This window comes from Capra hircus, chromosome 1, assembly GCF_001704415.2.
Source record: "Capra hircus breed San Clemente chromosome 1, ASM170441v1, whole genome shotgun sequence".
Lineage (NCBI taxonomy): Eukaryota > Metazoa > Chordata > Mammalia > Artiodactyla > Bovidae > Capra > Capra hircus.
In genome coordinates this window covers 81,971,844-81,991,745 of record NC_030808.1, presented here as the reverse complement: position 1 = coordinate 81,991,745, position 19,902 = coordinate 81,971,844, and the positions used below count along the sequence as shown (strand labels likewise).

At 38.3% G+C, this 19,902-nt stretch overlaps 1 protein-coding gene across 3 annotated transcripts in view; it reads left to right on the top strand.

Annotated features, from left to right (window-relative positions):
• VPS8 (VPS8, CORVET complex subunit) overlaps nucleotides 1-19,902 on the top strand; it is a 297,839-nt gene that overhangs the window by 101,162 nt on the left and 176,775 nt on the right. For all 3 annotated transcript variants that reach the window (XM_018047043.1, XM_018047049.1, XM_005675177.3), the window contains 2 exons: nucleotides 5,268-5,357; nucleotides 8,599-8,650. In XM_018047043.1, coding sequence (XP_017902532.1) covers nucleotides 5,268-5,357; nucleotides 8,599-8,650 — 142 coding nt within the window. The remainder of the gene's footprint in view (nucleotides 1-5,267; nucleotides 5,358-8,598; nucleotides 8,651-19,902) is intronic.

Below are 19,902 nucleotides of genomic sequence, written 5' to 3'. Positions count from 1 at the left end.
CTAACAGAAGCAGAAGATATTAAGAAGAGGTGGCAAGAATACACAGAAGACTGTACAAAAAAGATCTTCACGACCCAGATAATCATCATGGTGTGATCACTCACCTAGAGCCAGACATCCTGGAATGTGAACTCAAGTGGGCCTTAGAAAGCATCACTATGAACAAAGCTAGTGGAGGTGATGGAATTCCAGTGGAGCTATTTCAAATCCTGAATGATGATGCTGTGAAAGTGCTGCACTCAATATGCCAGCAAATTTGGAAAACTCAGCAGTGGCCACAGGACTGGAAAAGATCAGTATTCATTCCAATCCCAAAGAAAGGCAATGCCAAAGAATGCTCAAACTACCACACAATTGCACTCATCTCACACGCTTGTAAAGTAATGCTCAAAATTCTCCAAGCCAGGCTTCAGCAATATGTGAACCGTGAACTTCCAGATGTTCAAGCTGGTTTTCGAAAAGGCAGAGGAACCAGAGATCAAATTGTCAACATCCGCTGGATCATGGAAAAAGCAAGAGTTCCAGAAAAACATCTATTTCTGCTTTATTGACTATGCCAAAGCCTTTGACTATGTGGATCACAATAAACTGTGGAAAATTCTGAGAGAGATGGGAATACCAGACCACCTGACCTGCCCCTTGAGAAATCTGTATGCAGGTCAGGAAGCAACAGTAAGAACTGAACATGGAACAACAGACTGGTTCCAAATAGGAAAAGGAGTACATCAAGGCTGTATATTGTCACCCTGCTTATTTAACTTATATGCAGAGTACATCATGAGAAACGCAGGACTGGAAGAAACACAAGCTGGAATCAAGACTGCTGGGAGAAATATCAATAACCTCAGATATGCAGATGACACCACCCTTATTTGAAAAAGTGAAGGGGAACTAAGAAGGCTCTTGATGAAAGTGAAAGAGCAGAGTGAAAAAGTTGGCTTAAAGCTCAACATTCAGAAAATGAAGATCATGGCATCTGGTCCCATCACTTCATGGGAAATAGATGGGGAAACAGTGTCAGACTTTATTTTTGGGGGCTCCAAAATCACTGCAGATGGTGACTGCAGCCATGAAATTAAAAGACGCTTACTCCTTGGAAGAAAAGTCATGAACAACCTAGATAGCATATTCAAAAGCAGAGACATTACTTTGCTGACTAAGGTCCGTCTAGTCAAGGCTATGGTTTTTCCTGTGGTCATGTATGGATGTGAGAGTTGGACTGTGAAGAAGGCTGAGCACTGAAAAATTGATGCTTTTGAACTGTGGTGTTGGAGAAGACTCTTGAGAGTTCCTTGGACTGCAAGGAGATCAACCCTGGGATTTCTTTGGAAGGAATGATGCTAAAGCTGAAGCTCCAGTACTTTGGCCACCTGATGCGAAGAGTTGACTCATTGGAAAAGACTCTGATGCTGGGAGGGATTGGGGGCAGGAGGAGAAGCGGACGACCGAGGATGAGATGGCTGGATGGCATCACTGACTCGATGGATGTGAGTCTGAGTGAATTCCGAGAGTTGGTGATGGACAGGGAAATTTGGCGTGCTGCGATTCATGGGGTCACAAAGAGTCGGACAGGACTGAGCAACTGAACTGAACTGAACTTTCTTCCAAAGAGTAAGCGTCTTTTAATTTCATGGCTGCAGTCACCATCTGCAGTGATTCTGGAGCCCCCCGAAATAAAGTATAACACTGTTTCCACTGTATCCCCATCTATTTCCCATGAAGTGATGGGACCAGATGCCATGATCTTAGTTTTCTGAATGTTGAGCTTTAAGCCAACTTTTTCACTCTCCTCTTTCACTTTCATCAAGAGGCTTCTTAGTTTCTCCTTACTTTCTGCCATAAGGGTGGTGTCATCTGCATATCTGAGGTTATTGATATTTCTCCCGGCAATCTTGATTCCAGCTTGTGCTGGTCCAGCCCAGCGTTTCTCATGATGTACTCTGCACATACGTTAAATAAGCAAGGTGACAATATACAGCCTTGGCGTAATCCTTTTCCTATTTGGAACCAGTCTGTTGTTCCATGTTCAGTTCTAACTGTTGCTTCCTGACCTGCATACAGATTTCTCAAGGGGCAGGTCAGGTGGTCTGGTATTCCCATCTCTCTCAGAATTTTCCACAGTTTATTGTGATCCACATAGTCAAAGGCTTTGGCATAGTCAATCAAGCAGAAATAGATGTTTTTCTGGAACTCTCTTGCTTTTTCCATGATCCAGCAGATATTCGCAATTTGATCTCTGGTTCCTCTTCCTTTTCTAAAACCAGCTTGAACATCTGGAAGTTCACGGTTCACATATTGCTGAAGCCTGGCTTGGAGAATTTTGAGCATTACTTTACAAGCGTGTGAGATGAGTGCAATTGTGTGGTAGTTTGAGCATTCTTTGGCATTGCCTTTCTTTGGGATTGGAATGAATACTGACCTTTTCCAGTCCTGTGGCCACTGCTGAGTTTTCCAAATTTGCTGGCATATTGAGTGTAGCACTTTCACAGTATCATCTTTCAGGATTTGAAATAGCTCCACTGGAATTCCATCACCTCCACTAGCTTTGTTCATAGTGATGCTTTCTAAGGCCCACTTGAGTTCACATTCCAGGATGTCTGGCTCTAGGTGAGTGATCACACCATTGTGATTATCTTGCTCGTGAAGATCTTTTTTGTACAGTTCTTCTGTGTATTCTTGCCACCTCTTCTTAATATCTTCTGCTTCTGTTAGGTCCATACCATTTCTGTCCTTTATTGAGCCCATCTTTGCATGATATGTTCCCTTGGTATCTCTAATTTTCTTGAAGAGATCTCTAGTCTTTCCCATTCTGTTCTTTTCCTCTATTTCTTTGCATTGAATACTGAAGAAGGCTTTCTTATCTTTTCTTGCTATTCTTTGGAACTCTGCATTCGGATGCTTATATCTTTCCGTTTCTCCTTTGCTTTTCGCTTCTCTTCTTTTCACAGCTATTTGTAAGGCCTCCCCAGACATCCATTTTGCTCTTTTGCATTTCTTTTCCATGGGGATGGTCTTGTTCCCTGTCTCCTATACAGTGTCACGAACCTCCGTCCATAGTTCATCAGGCACTCTATCAGATCTAGTCCCTTAAATCTATTTCTCACTTCCACTGTATCATCATAAGGGATTTGATTTAGGTCATACCTCAATGGTCTAGTGGTTTTCCCTACTTTCTTCAATTTAAGTCTGAATTTGGCAATAAGGAGTTCATGATCTGAGCCACAGTCAGCTCCTGGTCTTGTTTTTGTTGACTGTATAGAGCTTCTCCATCTTTGGCTGCAAAGAATACAATCAATCTGATTTCGGTGTTGACCATCTGGTGACGTCCATGTGTAGAGTCTTCTCTTGTGTTGTTGGAAGAGGGTGTTGGAAGAGGGGAGGTTACGGAAGCTATAAAGATATGTATGACCTTCACACTGGCTGAGAGGAAGAGGAGAGGACCCCGAACATGCCTTTGTCTGGGAAAACTCTGCCATAACACCTCACTTCTATTTTCCCTCTGAACCTCGTTGGCTCTTCCTCACCATTCTCCTTTTTTGACCTCTGCTCTTCTATTTCAGTCTTCTCCTGTCACTCAGTACCATAATTTAGCTCTCATAGGAACAGAGCATGATGTACTCCATACTTCAAGGCAGGGCTTTGCAGGTGACTCAGTGTTAAAAAAAAATCCACCTGTCGTGCAGGAGACATGGATTTGATTGCTGGGTCAGAAAGTTCCCCTGGAGGAGGAAATAATCCACTCCAGTGTTGTTCCCTGGAAAATTCCATGGACAGAGGAGCCTGGCAGGCTATAGTCCATGGGTTTGCAAAGAGTTGGACACCACTGAGCAACTGAACTTGATCCTTCCAGTCTTCTCTGTTCCTTTTCCTGTTTTCTCAAATGGATTTCTCTTCATCCTTAACCACTTTAAGCTCCTTTCATCCTCTCTGCTCCTTCTGCCTGCAAAACCCCTCATTTCCTCCTCTGCCTTTGGCTTACATACATGTATCTCTTGTTGTTCAGTCACTCCGTCGTGTCTGACTCTGTGACCCCATGGACTTCAGCACTCCAGGCTTCCCTGTGCTCCACCACCTCCCAGAGTTTGCTCAAACTGACGTCCATTGAATCAGTGATGCCACCCAACTTTCTCATCCTCTGTTGCCCCTTCTCCTCTAGTCTTCAGTCTTTCCTAGCATCAGGGTCTTTTTCATTGAGTCGGCTCTTCATATCAGGTGGCCAAAGTATTGGAACTTCAGCATCACTCCTTCCAGTGAATATTCAGGGTTGGTTTCCTTTAGGATTGACTTGTTTGATCTCCTTGCTGTCCAAGGGACTCTCAAAAGTCTTCTCCAGCACCACATTTTGAAGGCATCAATTCTTTGGCACTCAGCCTTTTTTATTGTCCAGCTCTCACATCCATACGTAACTACTGGGAAAACCATAGCTTTTACTATATGGACCTTTGATGACAAAGTAATGTCTCTGCTTTTTAATATGCTGTCTAGGTTTATCATAGCTTTTCTTTGAAGAAGTAAACGTCTTTTAATATCATGCATTCGTTAGGTCCTCTGAACCTCTTTGGCTGTCCCTTAGCATTTTCCTTTTTTGACCTCTGCTCTTCTACTTCAGTCTTCTCCTGTCACTCAGTACTATAATTTAGCTCTCATAGGAACAGAGTATGATGTTCTCCATACTTCAAGTCAGGGCTTTACAGGTGACTTAAATATTGCTCCTTCAGGGATGACCTTCTGAATACACCAGACCAAGACAGGTTCCTGTATAGACTTACCACATTTGTAAATGAACTATTTGCGTAATTGAGTATCTTCCCCAAATCATAATTCACATACTATTTTGTGCCCCTTCTTTTGGTGAGTGTCCAGGATGAATGGAAGTGCTGTCAGGGTAGAGACTAGATCTGGATTTGTCTTACATATTATCCCAATGCTGAGGAGAGAAACTGAATATAAAAGTTTAGTAAATATTTGTAGAACTAGAGACCAGAGGTAGAATGGATATGGAAAGGGGGAGGATAGAGAAGAAATAAAATCATATATTGGAGGATGTTTAAAAGTAGCTATTATACTATTTAAAGTAACATTGAACCTACAATAGCTCTTACCCTGGCATTGTGTTTGAGTACTTTAATTTCAGATTTTTTTTCAGAGAAGGAATAAGAAAAATTAGGAAAGGGAATTCAGAATCTTCCCCATAATTAAAGCTTTGAGGAAAATAATTGGTGAGACTTACTAAATTGTATGGACCAAGCAACATTTCCTTTTTACAGATAGTTCTCATGTGTTGGGAAAATCGACTATATGATGCTATGATCTATGTCTACAACAGAGGCATGAATGAATTTATTAGTCCAATGGAGGTAAGATTCTTCCTAATTTGTGCACATATTTAATATTGTCTGTTAATGTTTTTTCCCTTCTCTCCATTTGCTTTGAATAGTTGGTTTTCATCCACTCACTTTAAATTGTCTTGTAGGTTTATTAGACTTGCACCCATTGTTGTTCAGGACTTTAGATAGTCTTTATAGTTTTATACCTTCATATGCCTACATGCCTTTGCATTCTTTTTATCTGCATAAGTAGGTGTTTAAATCCCAGGGAACAATAAATAAAAGCCTGTGAGACTCTAAGTTTTTTTTCTAAAAGACTTTCATATTATTGTAGCTTTTCCAAAAGTTATAAGAAATTTAGTCTATACTATGGAATAATTATTTATTCATTATTTATTAATGAATAATTATTCAATTCTATAACAGAGTAATACTCTATTACTCTGTATGGAGTAATGGTACTATTGAGTAATGCTGTTTTGTAGCTATATTCTGCTAGGGGAAACTCCTAAAAATGGTGAGAAGTCATTATTTGTTAATAGCTAAGTTGCTTTTCCCATTTCAGAATTTTCTAGCATTCATTAGAATTTCTTATTATCCTTACCATTAGAAAAGAGCACCTAAAAAGCACTTGGGTTTATTTTTAAAAGAAACAAACCTGTCTCCATCATGTTAGTTCCTTTAAATTTGAAGACAGAATTAAGGGTTATGGACTGTGGGTATGTCGGGAAGATCCCCTGGAAGAGGAAATGGTAACCTACTCCAATATCCTTGCCTGAAGAATCCCATGGACAGAGGAGCCTGGTGGGCTGTGGTCCATAGGGTCTCAAAGAGTCAGACATGGCTGAAGCGACTTAGTATGCATGTAGTGCCCTGCCAGCCCACTGTGTTATTACAGTGACTGCATTACCTGGGTCAGAAGATGCAGGCGTCTCTTGAAGGTGTCCAGTCAACATTTTTGCATATTTAATGAACATCCGGAAGCATTTACAGTATTAAGTCAGCAGTCATTCCATGATATTTCAGATTTCTTTTCACTTGGAAGGTGAATATCCCTTTAGTTCATAACTCCTTAAGTTTTGTGTACTTCTTTTCTCTTGGTCATTTTCCAGATGAGTGCCACAGCCTTCCCGCACTGGTTTTGATTTTGATTGTCTGTGTTTCAAATAAGTATTCTTAACATTTGAACACCTCTCAGCTACCTCTTCAGTGAGGTCCATGACCTCTGTGCATGCAAAAATGTTCTCCATTTTTAAACCACAATTAAACTATTAAACCACAATTAGGAATAATTAATGCAGTGTCTAGTTTCTCTCAAAATAATCCCTGTAAACAGATTCTGATTTGATGCATTCTATTTTGATAAAAATGGTTGTGGGGTTTTGTTATTGCTGCTTTTGAAGTTTTTGTTTTGTGTGGATTTTTTATTGCTCAGAATCTGGTTTGTATTTATAGCTATGCATCTCAGATGGAACACTTTACTGTTGAGGTTGCCTTGTTTTTTGTTGAGTAGTTTTCAAGTTTAATGACTTTCAGCAGGAGCTTGGTGTTTGTTATTAAATAGTTATTTGGAGATTTTAGCAGTGGGAAGTTAGAGGCATCCTGTGATTGCCCTTTTATAATTCTCTGCCTGTAAAGAAATCACTATTCAGTGTTTAAAGTTCAGTTATTTCAGTTTAAAGAGGTCCAAATTAAAAGAATCTGAAAAAGAATAGATATATGTATATGAATAACTAAATCACTTTTCTGTACACCTGAAACTAACACTGTTGTTGCCACGCGTTCTGGGAAGTAAACTCACTCAGAAGGACAGTGCAGATAGTGGAGTGCAGTTTATTACACCAGTGGGCCCAAGGCAGAGTCTCCTCTTAGCCAAGGACCCCGACCAACTTTTTTTGTGAAAACCTTATATACCTTAAGTGTACTGCTTAAGCCCACATCCCCAAATTCCTTAAACCTAGACTGGAAAGTGTTAAAGGGAGATACAATCAGGTTACAGCCATGATTCATAATCAGAAGGGTCAGCTAGTTATACCTTGTAGCCTGCACCAGTGGGCACCATAAAGATTACAAAGGTGATTGACTACATAGGGGATTATTACATTCTTTCTGGTAACAGGAAATCTTGGTTGGGAATCTGGTGTTTATCACGTCCAGGAGGCCAGTTTGGCCGTAGGTATGTTATCCCCTTGGCTACCAGGCACATAAGTCCAAAGCTCACTGAAAGTGCAAGATGGAGTTTCCTTCTTTTTTCAAGATGAGTCAGCTCAGCATGTTCCTCCCTCAACACAACATTGTAAATCAACTATACGCTAATGTGAACTAAAAACTTAAAAAAAAGAGGAACTGTATTGCCTTTTGAAATTTTCTAGTTTTTCTAGAATGACAGTGTCATCATATTTGAGGTGATTACCATAGTCTCTGAAATCTTTCCTTAGTTCTAGTTTTGGCTGCTTCTGATATAATAGTGCCTTGTGTTGGGAGGGAAAACTTTTCCTCTACCATCTGAAATCCGAATGGTGGGGAGAAGACTGTGAATTAGCTGACAATGAACAGACTGACAGGGGAAAAGGTTTCTTCACACTTGTACTGGGAGAACTCAGAAATGAGTGAATCACTACACAGCCAGAGGGAGAGGCTTATCTACCAGTTTAATGAAACTTAGGGTGTGAGGGGGGAGGGATTTAGGTTTCCTTGGAAAATATGAAGAGCTTTATTGGGCTTTTGGGTACTAATGAATAGTTGGATTTGCCCCCACTTCCCAGTGCTAAAGGCCTGTCCTATCCCAAAACAGTGAACTCCCTCCCAGGAAGGCCAGCATAGTTTTGCCATTAATCTTGTATTTTCATAGGCTCTGCTTCCATTTTGACGTCTTTTTCTGTGGCTGCTGATTGTTCACATGTTTTCAGCTTACAGTAATCTTACTGTTTTGGTGGGCTGCTAATCCTTTGATTTGCTTAGTATTTTTTTAAAAATAAAGCTCTTTTAGGAGTCTAAGGATAGCTTATATTAGAAATAATGCTCTCAACAAAGACTTTCTTCTAACTGGTATTTGTTAAATGGTTTCTTTCAGTGAGGAATATGACAGCAATGATTATTTCTTAGTGATCCTACTGAAACAGTTTATGTCCACATTAAAAGTTTTTATATTTAATCTTAATAGCAAATGACTAATTCAGTCTGGGAAAGGTGATTATAGCATAAGATTTTAATTATTTTTTGAAATATTTTTTTAAAGATGATGTTGATTGTTCTATTAATTTTCATGCAGAAACTTTTCAGAGTCATTGCACCTCCTTTGAATGCAGGAAAGACGCTAACAGGTATTAATTTTCTAAGCCTTAATGTTTTTCTCTTTTTTGTGTTTAAAAACATTATTTAAAGAATATAGATTTCACCAATTTTATGTGTACAGTGTGAATTTTGATAATTGTACATGGTCATGTAACAACTGACATATTCAAATTGTAGAAGGAGCTGTATAATTCCACACTACAAGGTTTCCTTCTGTCCCTTGTACTCGACTCGCCACTGTCCCATCCCCTGGCAATTCTGACCTACGGTTTTTACTGTGCCTTTTTTTTTTTTTTTTTAACTACTGTTCATGTAAATAGAATTACATAGTATTTAGTTTCGGTGTTTTATTTATTTCACTTTAGCACAGTGTATTTGAGACTCACCCATGTTGTTGCATATATGATTTTGTTCCCTTTAGTTGCTGAAAATGGTGATCCATGGGTTGGGTATACTGTCACTGGTTTATCTACTCATCCGTTGAAGGACCCAGTTGCTTCTGTTTTGGAGCTATTATAAGTAATGCTGCTCCATTTGTGAATGAGTTTTGTTATGTTTTTAATTAAACTTTTTATTATGAGGAAATTGTAGATTCACATACAATTGTATGAAATGACACAGAGATCCTGCATACTGTTTACCCATTTCCCTCAGTGGCAACATCTTGCAAAACTAAAGCAGAGTATCACAACCAAATATTCACATTGATCACAGTACAGAACAGTTTCATCACCACAGGTATCCCTTATGTTGTTCTTATCCCCCATTCCTGACCCATAGCTGTGAATAAGTTTTCTTGGGCATATGTTCATTCTTCTTGGACAACTATCTAGAATTAAAATGGATGGATTGTATAGTAAATATATGTTTTACTTTCTGAAGTATTGCTGTTTGGTTTTTCAAAATGAGTATACCGTTTTACATTCCCATCAGCAGTATAAGAGATTTCTGATAGCTCCATATCTTTGCAAACGCTTGGTATTGTCAGTCTTTTAAAATAGTTAGCCATTCTAAGTGGGTGGATAATGGTATCTCATTGTGGTTTAAATTTTTATTTCCCTCATGGTTAGTGATGTTCAGCATCTTTTCACGTGCTTTTGCCCATTCACTTATCTTTTTTTGTATGAATCATCCATTTAAATCTTTTAGCACTTTCTAGAAAGGTAGAGAAGAGATGTTATTTGACTTCATATTATTGAATTCTGGGTGTGTGAAATCTCCATCAGAGCCTTTTAGAGTCCTTGTGTAGTCTGGATACAAGGCCTTTTTAAATATGTGTTTCACAAAATTTTGTGCCCAGTCTGTTGCTTACTGTTTTGTTTTCTTAACCATGTTTCAAAGAACAAAAATTTTCAGTCTTCATGAGGTCCATTTTATTTATTTTGTTTTTCTTTAGTTTTCGACTTTTGGTGTTCTGTTTAAGAAATCTTTGTCCAACTCAGCATCATAAAGATTTTATCTTTTGTTTGCTTCTAGAGCTTCCCTGGTGGCTCAGAGGTGAAAGCATCTGCCTGGAATGTGGGAGACCCGGGTTCAATTCCTGGGTTGGGAAGATCCCCTGGAGAAGGAAATGGCAACCCACTCCAGTACTCTTGCCTGGAGAATCCCATGGAGGGAGAAGCCTGGTAGGCTACAGTCCATGGGGTTGCAAAGAGTCGGACACAACTGAGCAACTTCTGTAGAGATATAATAGTTTTAGTATTTGTGTTCAGTTTTGTAATACATTTTGAGTTAGCTTTCATATATGATGCAAGGTGAAGTTCAGGGACTTTTCCCTCTATAGTTATCAGTTCCTCTACCATTTTTTGAAAAAGATTATCTTGTTTCTATTGAATTATCTGTACATCTTTTTTGAAAAAAATTTTTTTTTGCAAAAAATTGATTTTTGTCAAAAGTCAACTGACTGTATGAGTTTATTTCCAAACTTCTTGTTACATTCCATTGGCCTGTATGTCAGTGCTTAGTTGCTTCAGTTGTGTCCAACTCTGCGACCCTATGGACTGTAGCCCGTCAGGCTCCTCTGTCTGTGGGATTCCTCCAGGCAAGAATACTGGAGTGGGTTGCCATGTCCTCCTCCAGCGGATCTTCTCGACCGAGGGATCGAACTCGTGTCTCGCAGGCAGGTTCTTAACCACTAGTGCCACCTGAGAAGCCCAATGCCAATAATATACTGTCTTGATTATAACTTTGTAGTAGGTCTTAAGATCAGGTATCTTTACTCTTCCAGCTTTATTCTTTTTCAGAATAAAAGGCCCTTTGCCTTCCTGAATGACCTTTAAAATCCGCTTATCAGTTTCTTTTAAAAAGCTTACTTGAATTTTGTTTGGGATTGCATTGATTCTATAGGTTAGTTTTGGGGCAGAGGGGATTGCCATCTTAATGTGGAGTCTTCTAACCTATGGATATATATTTTCCATTTATTTTGGTCTTTTAAAATCAGTTTGTTTTCTCAACTTCTGCAGAAAGACAGCTGAGACTTTGATAAAGATTGCTTTGAATTGATAGATCAGTTTGGAGAGAAGATTGCTGTGAATTGATAGATCAATCTGGGGAGTGTTGCTATTTTAGCATTATTAGTCTTCTAGTTCCATGAACACAGTCTATCTTTCCATTTGTTTGGTCTTCTTTAATTTCTTTCAGTGTTGCGGTTTTCAGTGTACAAGTCATATACTTCTTCTTTTGCTGAATCTATTCCTGGTTTATTTAGTTTGATGCCATTATAAATGGATTTTTTTAAAATTTCATTTTCGGAATGTTCATTGGCAGTGTATAGAAATAAAATTTTTGTTTTTTGGCTAAACCAGCAGCTTGCAGGATCTGAATTTCCCAACTAGGATTTGAACCCCAGCCCCAGAAGTGAGTGTTGAGTCCTAACAATCGGACCACCAGGGATTTGCAGTAAAGTTGATTTTTATATTGATCTTGTATCTGCATCCTTCATTCACCAGTTCTGATTTTTAAAATGGATTCTTTGGAATTTTTCAGCTATATGATCATGTCATCTGTTAATAAAGTTAATTTTACTTCTTCCTTTCTGATCTGAATTCCTTTTATTTTTCTTCCCTAATTGATCTGTCTAGAACCTCCAATACAGTGTTGAGCAGAAGTGGCAAGAATGGACATCCTTAGCTTTTTTCTGCCTACGGGGGAAGCATTCAGTTTTTTACCATTAACTTCAGTTCAGTTCAGTCGCTCAATCATGTCTGACTCTGTGCAACCCCGTGAACTGCAGCATGCCAGGCCTCCCTGTCCATCACCAGCTCCCAGAGTTTACCCATGTCCATCGAGTTGGTGATGCCATCCAACCATCTCATCCTCTGTCGTCCCCTTCTCCTCCTGCCCTCAATCTTTCCCAAAATCAGGGTCTTTTCAAATGAGTCAGCTCTTCGCGTCAGGTGGCCAAATTATTGGAGTTTCAGCTTCAACATCAGTCCTTCCAGTGAACACCCAGGACTGATCTCCTTTAGGATGACTGGTTGGATCTCCTTGCAGTCCAAAGGACTCTCAAGAGTCTTCTCCAACACCGCAGTTCAAAAGCATCAATTCTTCGGCACTCGGCTTTCTTTATAGTCCAACTTTCACATCAATACATGACTACTGGAAATACCATAACCTTGACTAGACGGACCTGTGTTGACAAAGTAATGTCTCTGCTTTTTAATATTCTGTCTAGGCTGGTCATAACTTTCCTTCCAAGGAGTAAGCATCTTTTAATTTCATGGCTGCAGTCACCATCTGCAGTGATTTTGGAGCTCCCCAAAATGAAGTCAGCCACTGTTTCCACTGTTTCCCCATCTATCTGCCATGAAGTGAGGGGACCAGATACCATGAATATGATGTTAATTGTCGGTTTTTCGTAGATGGCCTTATCGTTTTGAGAAAGTTGCCTTCTGTTCCTAATTTGAGTGTTTTTAACATGGAATGGTTGGATTTTATCAAATGCTTTTTTCTGCATCTGTTAAGATAATCTTGTGGATTTTATCCTTTATTTTATTGATATGGTTTATAAACTTGATTCATTTTTATATGTTAAGTCAGTCTTATGTTCTTGGAGTAAATCTCCTTTGGTCACAATATAATTGTTTTTACATGTTTTAAGATTGAGTTTGCTAAATTTTTCTGATAATTTTTTATGGCCGTCTTCATAAAAGATATTGTTGTATAATTTTCTTTTCATATCTTTTCTTTTTTGGTCTTAGTATCAAGTATATTTGATATCTTGGTATACTTGCTCATGAAATGAGTTGGGAAGTGTTCACTCTTCTGTCTTTTGAAAGAGGTTTTGAAGGATTGGTGTTAATTCTTTAAATATGTGGTAGAATTCATTAATAAAACCATGTGAGCCTGGAATATTTTTTGTTGGAAGTTTTTAAATTACTAGTTCAGTCTCTGCTTGTTAAGTCTGTTCAGATTATTCATTTCTTCTTGAATCAGTTTTGGTAGTTTTTATATTTCTAGGAATGTGTCCGTTTAATCTGTTACCATATAATGGTTATGGTGTTCTCTTATAATTCTTTCTGTTTTTATAAGGTTTATAGTGATGTCTCTTATTACTAATATTTGTAATTTGAGTCTTCTTTCTTCTTGATCTGTCTAGCTAAAGGTTTGTCAATTTTATTGTTTTTTTCCCAAAGAACTAATTTTGATCTTAGTGGTATTATTTTTCTTTGCTCTTTAATTTATTTCTGCTTAGCCTTTATTATTTACTTCTTCTTGCCTTGGGTTTTTTTTTTTTTTAGTTTCTTGAGGTGAAAGTCTAGATTATTGATTTGAACTCTTTCTTCCTTTCTGTTTTTAAAAAATAGGTGTTTATAGCTGCAGATATCTCTAAGCAGTGCTTTAGCTGTGTTCCGTAAGTTGTGTCTGTTGTATCTTTATTTTCATTCATCTTGAAGTATTTTCTAATTTGCCTTGCTGCTGCTGCTGCTGCTAAGTCACTTCAGTCGTGTTCAACTCTGTGCGACCCCATAGACGGCAGCCCACCAGGCTCCCCTGTCCCTGCGATTCTCCAGGCAAGAACACTGGAGTGGGTTGCCATTTCCTTCTCCAATAATTTGCCTTGAGATATTGGTTATTTAGAAGTATGTTGTTTAATTTCCACATATTTTTGAATTTTTCACATTTCCTTCTGATACTGATTTCTCACTTTTTTCCATTGTACTGAGAGAACATACTTTGTATGGTTTCTGTTTTTTTCATTTATTGAAACTTATAGCCTAATATATGGCCTATTCTGGAGAATATCCCAAGTGCACTTGAAAATAATGAATGTGTTTTGTTGTTGAGTAGATTGTTCCATAGATGTCTGTTAGACTTAGTTGGCTTATAGTTTTGTTCAACACTTCTATTTCCTGTTCATCTTCCTCTAATTGTTCTATCCATTATTGAAAAATGAGTATTGAGGTATCTAAATGTTATTGTTGAAATATCTATTTCTTATTTTAGGTCTGTCAGCTTTTATTCTATTTTGGAGTTCTGATGCTGCAGTAGACACTTTACAATTCTGCCTTATTAGCGTTTACTTCCTGCTTGTGCAGATCCTCAAAGTCTTTTCAGGTCTTTCCTCCATGTGTCCACAGCCCTTTACCTGTACATGTTCATGTCCTTCTAGAGTTCCAGAAATATTTTGAAAATTTAAAAGCCCCTGAAGACCTCCATTCTCCAGTTTTTCCTTTTAAATTTTCTGGTGGGTCTTTAATCAGTTCCTTCTGGTGCACTACCTCTGATACCTGTAAAGTTAAATATCCCTTGAGGATAGTGCTGTTTGCTTTGAGTAAGCTCTGAGTCAGGACAGAAAAAGATAAGCCCTAGAATGCAGCTTTTAAGTGAGTTGCCAAATAGGTTAAACAGTGATAGTTCTCTAAGGGATGGGCTTTCAGGGCACTCCAAACCCATTTTGCCCCCTTGAATGGTTGCATGGGTGCTGGTTTTCACAGCTCCCACAGTTGCAAGACTGTTGGTTTCAAAGCTACGGTGAAGCTGGGAAAAAGCGAGTGGGACTAGGTAATGTTAAACCACTGTGAAGCTCACTGTTCTTACTGACATTCAGGCATTTTCCTTGAATTAAACATTCCTAGGATTATTGGAAGCCTTAAGTAATTTCGAGAGTTCTGGAAAAGTTGATTTTGATCATATCTGCCAGTGTTCTCTTTGGTTTCATGGAGGAGCAGATTATTGGAGGTTCTTCCTCCATCATCTTATAGGTCAGTCCCTCTGGCTTTTGTTTTTGTTGGGTTTGGCCTTTTTCTTCTCTGTCCTTGTCCTTGGATGGTTTCTGTTCTTCCTTCAGATTCACTCTCTTTCATGTCAACTCAGCTGTTAAATCCATTGTGAGTATTTATCTTCCGTGATCATATTTTATAGTTGTGTAATTTTCATTAGGTTCTTTTTTATTGCTTCTGTTTCTCTCCAGCATCTCATTTATCTGTTCAGATTTTCATGTGATGAAACATATTTTGTTTTGTTTCATTGAGGATAAATATAATAGTTGATTTAAAATTCTTATCAGTTCTAACATTTTGTTCATTTCAGATTTGGACTTGATTTTCTTTTCCCTTAAGAAAAACATAATATGTTGTATTTTCTTGTTTCATCACATGAAATATGATGAAATATTTTAGATTGTATCCTGAATATTTGAATGTTACATTATGGAGATTCTGGATTCTGTTATTTTTTCCACCAATAATTTTTTCTCATTGTTTTATCAGGTAATTTTCTTGGCTGGGCTTGAATTGCAAACTCTTGTTTCTGTTGTGGCTCCAGTCCCTTCTCAAAAGGTCCTTTGTCCTTAACTGGTTTGCTTTGATTCTGTTCCATCTGTGTGGTTTAAGGGTCAGTCAATAATGAAGGTAATCAAGTTTGAAGATCCTCTTTCTGGCTTGCTTTTTTATAAGATTCTGCCAGTCTGTTGACTGTTCACATCACCTAACTTCTTGAGCTCCCCAACCAGAAAGATTGCTGGTTTTCCCACGTGAGCCCCCAGCTGCTACTATGCTTGGCACACAGACTGCACTTGGTCTCAGACTGCAAACCTCCAGTGATGGTAATTTACTTGTGCACGTCCCTGTCTCCTCTCCTCTGAGCACACGAACTCCACACTGAAACCAACTACTCTAGGACCTTCAGGGGTGAACTCTCGTCTTGGTTCTGACTTTTTCTTTCTGGATGAGCTGCTCTGACTGTTGTTCATATATAGCAGCTTAGTGATCAGTCACTAATATGGGTAGGTAGTTTGAAGATCCCCTCTTCGACTCTTTCTATTTTGAGATTTCACTAGTCTCCTCCGCATTCATGGTTTCCTTCACTTTTCTGGTCCCTTCTCCCAGAAAGATTAGTTTTCCTTCTGTTTCAGCCTCTGTGTGCAGTTACTGTGTGGGTGCCAGTCTGTCCTGTTCCCAGAGAATGTGAACTTCCCACCAGATTTGTCTACTACTTCTGTTCCCTTTTCAGTATCTTCAGGTAGCTTTTCATATCATGTCTAGGTTTTGTAGTTTTTTCTTTCTGTAAGGACAGGAACAGGGAAGATCATTTGGTAGAGTCTTAATCCCTCTTTATTCTTAGTCCCTTTTCAGTAGCCCTGAAACTAATCCTTTTGAAACAAACTTGAATATTACCTTTCATGTATATATGTAGCAAAAATGAAAGCAGAATATAAAAAACTCCATGTTCTGGTTCATAAAGCACAACAAATTTAAAAGAATAGAAATCATATAAATCCTACTCTCAGACCATAATGGAATTAAACTAGAAAATACTAAGAGAAAGAAAGCTGCTGCTGCTGCTAAGTCACTTCAGTTGTGCCTGACTCTGCATGATCCCAGAGATGGCAGCCCACCAGGCTCCCCTGTCCCTGGGAGTCTCCAGGCAAGAACACTGGAGTGGGGTGCCATTTCCTTGTCCAATGCATGAAAGTGAAAAGTGAAAGTGAAGTCGCTCAGCCATGTCCGTTTCTTAGCGACCCCATGGACTGCAGCCTACCAGGCTCCTCTGTCCATTGGATTTTCTAGGCAAGAGTACTAGAGTGGGTTGCCATTTCCTTCTCCAGAAAGAAAGCTGGGAAGTCTCCAAATACTTGGAGATTAAACAACACACTTCTAAATAATACATGGACAAAGGAGAAATCTCAAGAGAAATTTAACAGTATTTTGAAATAAAATACTTAAAAGATTTGTGAGATGCAGCTAATGCAGAGCTTCAAGAGAAATTTACAACACTGAATGCATATATTAGAGAAGAAGAAAAATCTAAAATCAATACTCTTAATCTTCTACCTTAGGAATTTAGAAAAAGAACAAATTAGATCAAAGTGAGCAAAAGTAATGAAAATTAGAAGAGAAATTAATAAAACTGAAAATAAGAAATCAGTTGAGAAAATTGTTTATGTGGGGGGGGGGTGGTGTTGGTGAAAACCAAAAGCTTTTTCTTTGAAAAGATCAATAAAATCTGAGCCTCTAGCCAGGCTAGCTTGGATAAGAAGGAGAAAAGACACAAAATTACTAATGTCAGAAATGGAAGAAGGGATAGTTGTCCAGATCCTATGGGCATTAGAAGAGTAATAATAAAAGAGTATTATGGATAATTCTATGCTCATAAGTTTGATAACCCTAATGAAACAGGCCAATTTTTTGAAAGATAAACTCACACAAGAAGAAATAGATAATCTGAATAAGCCTATACCTATTAAAGAAATTGAGCCAGTAATTAATAACCTTCTAAAACAGAAAACACTAGGTCCAGTGTGTTTCACTGATGAATTTTGCTAAACTTAAATTTAAGGGAGAAACTATACCAATTGTCTACAATCTCTCAGAAGACGGAACTCAGGGAATATTATCTAGCTTTTTCTATGATGCCTGATACCAAAACCAAAACATTGTAAGGAAATAAAACTTATAGACCAGTATCTCATGAATATAAAAACAAAAATTCTCAACAAAATATTAGCAAATTGAATCTGTCAAGTTATAAAAAGAATTATACACCACAGCCAAGTGAGGTTTATCCCAGGTGTGCAAGGCTGCTTCAATATTTGAAAGTCAAGAATGAGAGAAGAAAAATCACATGATCATATCAGTAGATGCTGAAAAAGCATTTAACAAAGTTCCACTTCTATTCATGATAAAAACTCTCAGCAAATTAGGAATAGAGAAAAACTTGTGGAACTTGATAAAGAACATCTACAAAATACCTACAGCTAATGTCATATTTATTGGTGAGACACTTAGTGGTGAGGAGCAAGGCAAGGATGTCCTTTTCTTACCACTGCTTTTCAACATCATACTGAAAGTCTTAGCTAGTGCAAAAAGATAAGAAAAGGAAATAAAAGGTATATGGATTGGGAAGGAAGAAATAAAACTGTTTACAGGTAACATGATCATTTATGTAGAAAGTTGGAAAGAATTGACCCCAAAACTCCTGGAACTGATTAGCAATTGTTGCAAGTTTGCAGATACAAAGTTAATATACAAAAGGCAGTCACTTTACTATATACCTTCTGTGAACAAGTGGGATTCGAAAATAAAAGCACACTGCCATTTATCCATTCAGTTCAGTCACTCAGTCGTGTCAGACTCTTTGCCTCCCCATGGGCTGCAGCAAGCCAGGCTTCCCTGTCCATCACTAACTCCCAGAGCTTGCTCAGATTCATGTCCATCAAGTTGGTGATGCCATCCAGCCATCTCATCTTCTGTTGTCCCCTTCTCCTCCTGCCTTCAACCTTTCCCAGCATCCGGGTGTTTTCCACTGAGTCAGTTCTTCGCATCTGGTGGCCAGGGTATTGGAGCTTCAGCATCAGTCCTTCCAGTCAATATTCAGGACTGATTTCCTTTAGGATGGACTGGTTGGATCTCCTTGCAGTCCAAGGGACACTCAAGAATCTTCTCCAGCACCACAGTTCAAAAGCATCAATTCTTCAGCACTCAGCTTTCTTTATAGTCCAACTCTCTCATCCATACATGACTACTGGAAAAACCATAGCTTTGACTAGACGGACCTTTGTTGACAAAGTAATATCTCTGCTTTTTAATATGCTGTCTAGGTTGGTCATAACTTTTCTTTCAAGGAGCAAGAGTCTTTTTAATTTCATTGTATTTCATGGTATAAATACCATTTATATTAGTACCTTTATGTATAAATCTGACAAAGTATGTACAAGATCTAAATGAGGACAACTACAAAACTGATGAAAGATATCAAGGAACTCAATAAATGGAGAGATATTCTGTGTTCATAGATAGGAAGACTCAATACTGTCATGATGTCATTTTGTACCAGACTGATCTATAGGTTCAGTGCAATCCCAATCAAAATCCCAGCAAGTTATTTTTTGGATATTAATAGTCTTATTCTGAAATGTATATGGAGAAGCAAAAGACTCAGGATAGTTAAAACAGTATTGAGAGAGAAGAACAAAGTTGGAGGACTGACACTACCTAACTTTCAGATTTAATGTTAACCTAGCTCAGAGGGTAAAGTGTCTACCTGCAGTGCAGGAGACCCAGGTTTGATCCCTGGGTCAGGAAGATCCACTGGAGAAGGAAATGGCAACCCACTCCAGTACTCTTGCCTGGAAAATCCCATGGATCCAGAAGCCTGATAGGCTATAGTCCATGGTGTCGCAAAGAGTCGGACACGCCTGAGCAACTTTAGTTTCACTATAATCAAGACAATGTGGTGTTGGCAAAAGAATAAAAAAATAGATCGGTAGAACAAAATAGCTCAGAAATAGACTCTCTAAGCATAGTTGACTGATCTTTGCAGAAGCTTTTGGTGTAAAGATAGTCTTTTCGACAAATGGTGGTGGAAAAACTGCATATCCACCTGCAAAGTGACAGCTTTTTAATATGCTATCTAGGTTGGTCATAGCTTTTCTTCCAAGGAACAAATGTGAATCTAGTGAATCTAGACACAGACTTTACACCTTTCACAAAAATTAACTCACAGTGGACCATAGACGTAATTGGAAAATGCAAAACTGTAAAATATCTAGAAGACAACACAGACAGTAATTTAGTTGACTGTAGTCATGGTAATGAATTTTTAGATACAGCACTATCCATGAAAGAAAGATTATTATCCATGAAAGAAGTAATTGATAAGCTGTGCTTCTTTAAAAGTAAAAACTTCTGCTCTGCAAATGACAACATCAGGAGAATGAGAATGTAATCCAGACTGGGAGAAAATATTTGCAAAAGACTCTTATCCAAAATATATAAATAACTCTTAAAACTTGACAATAAGAAAATGAATAATGCAATTAAACAATGAACAACGCAATTAA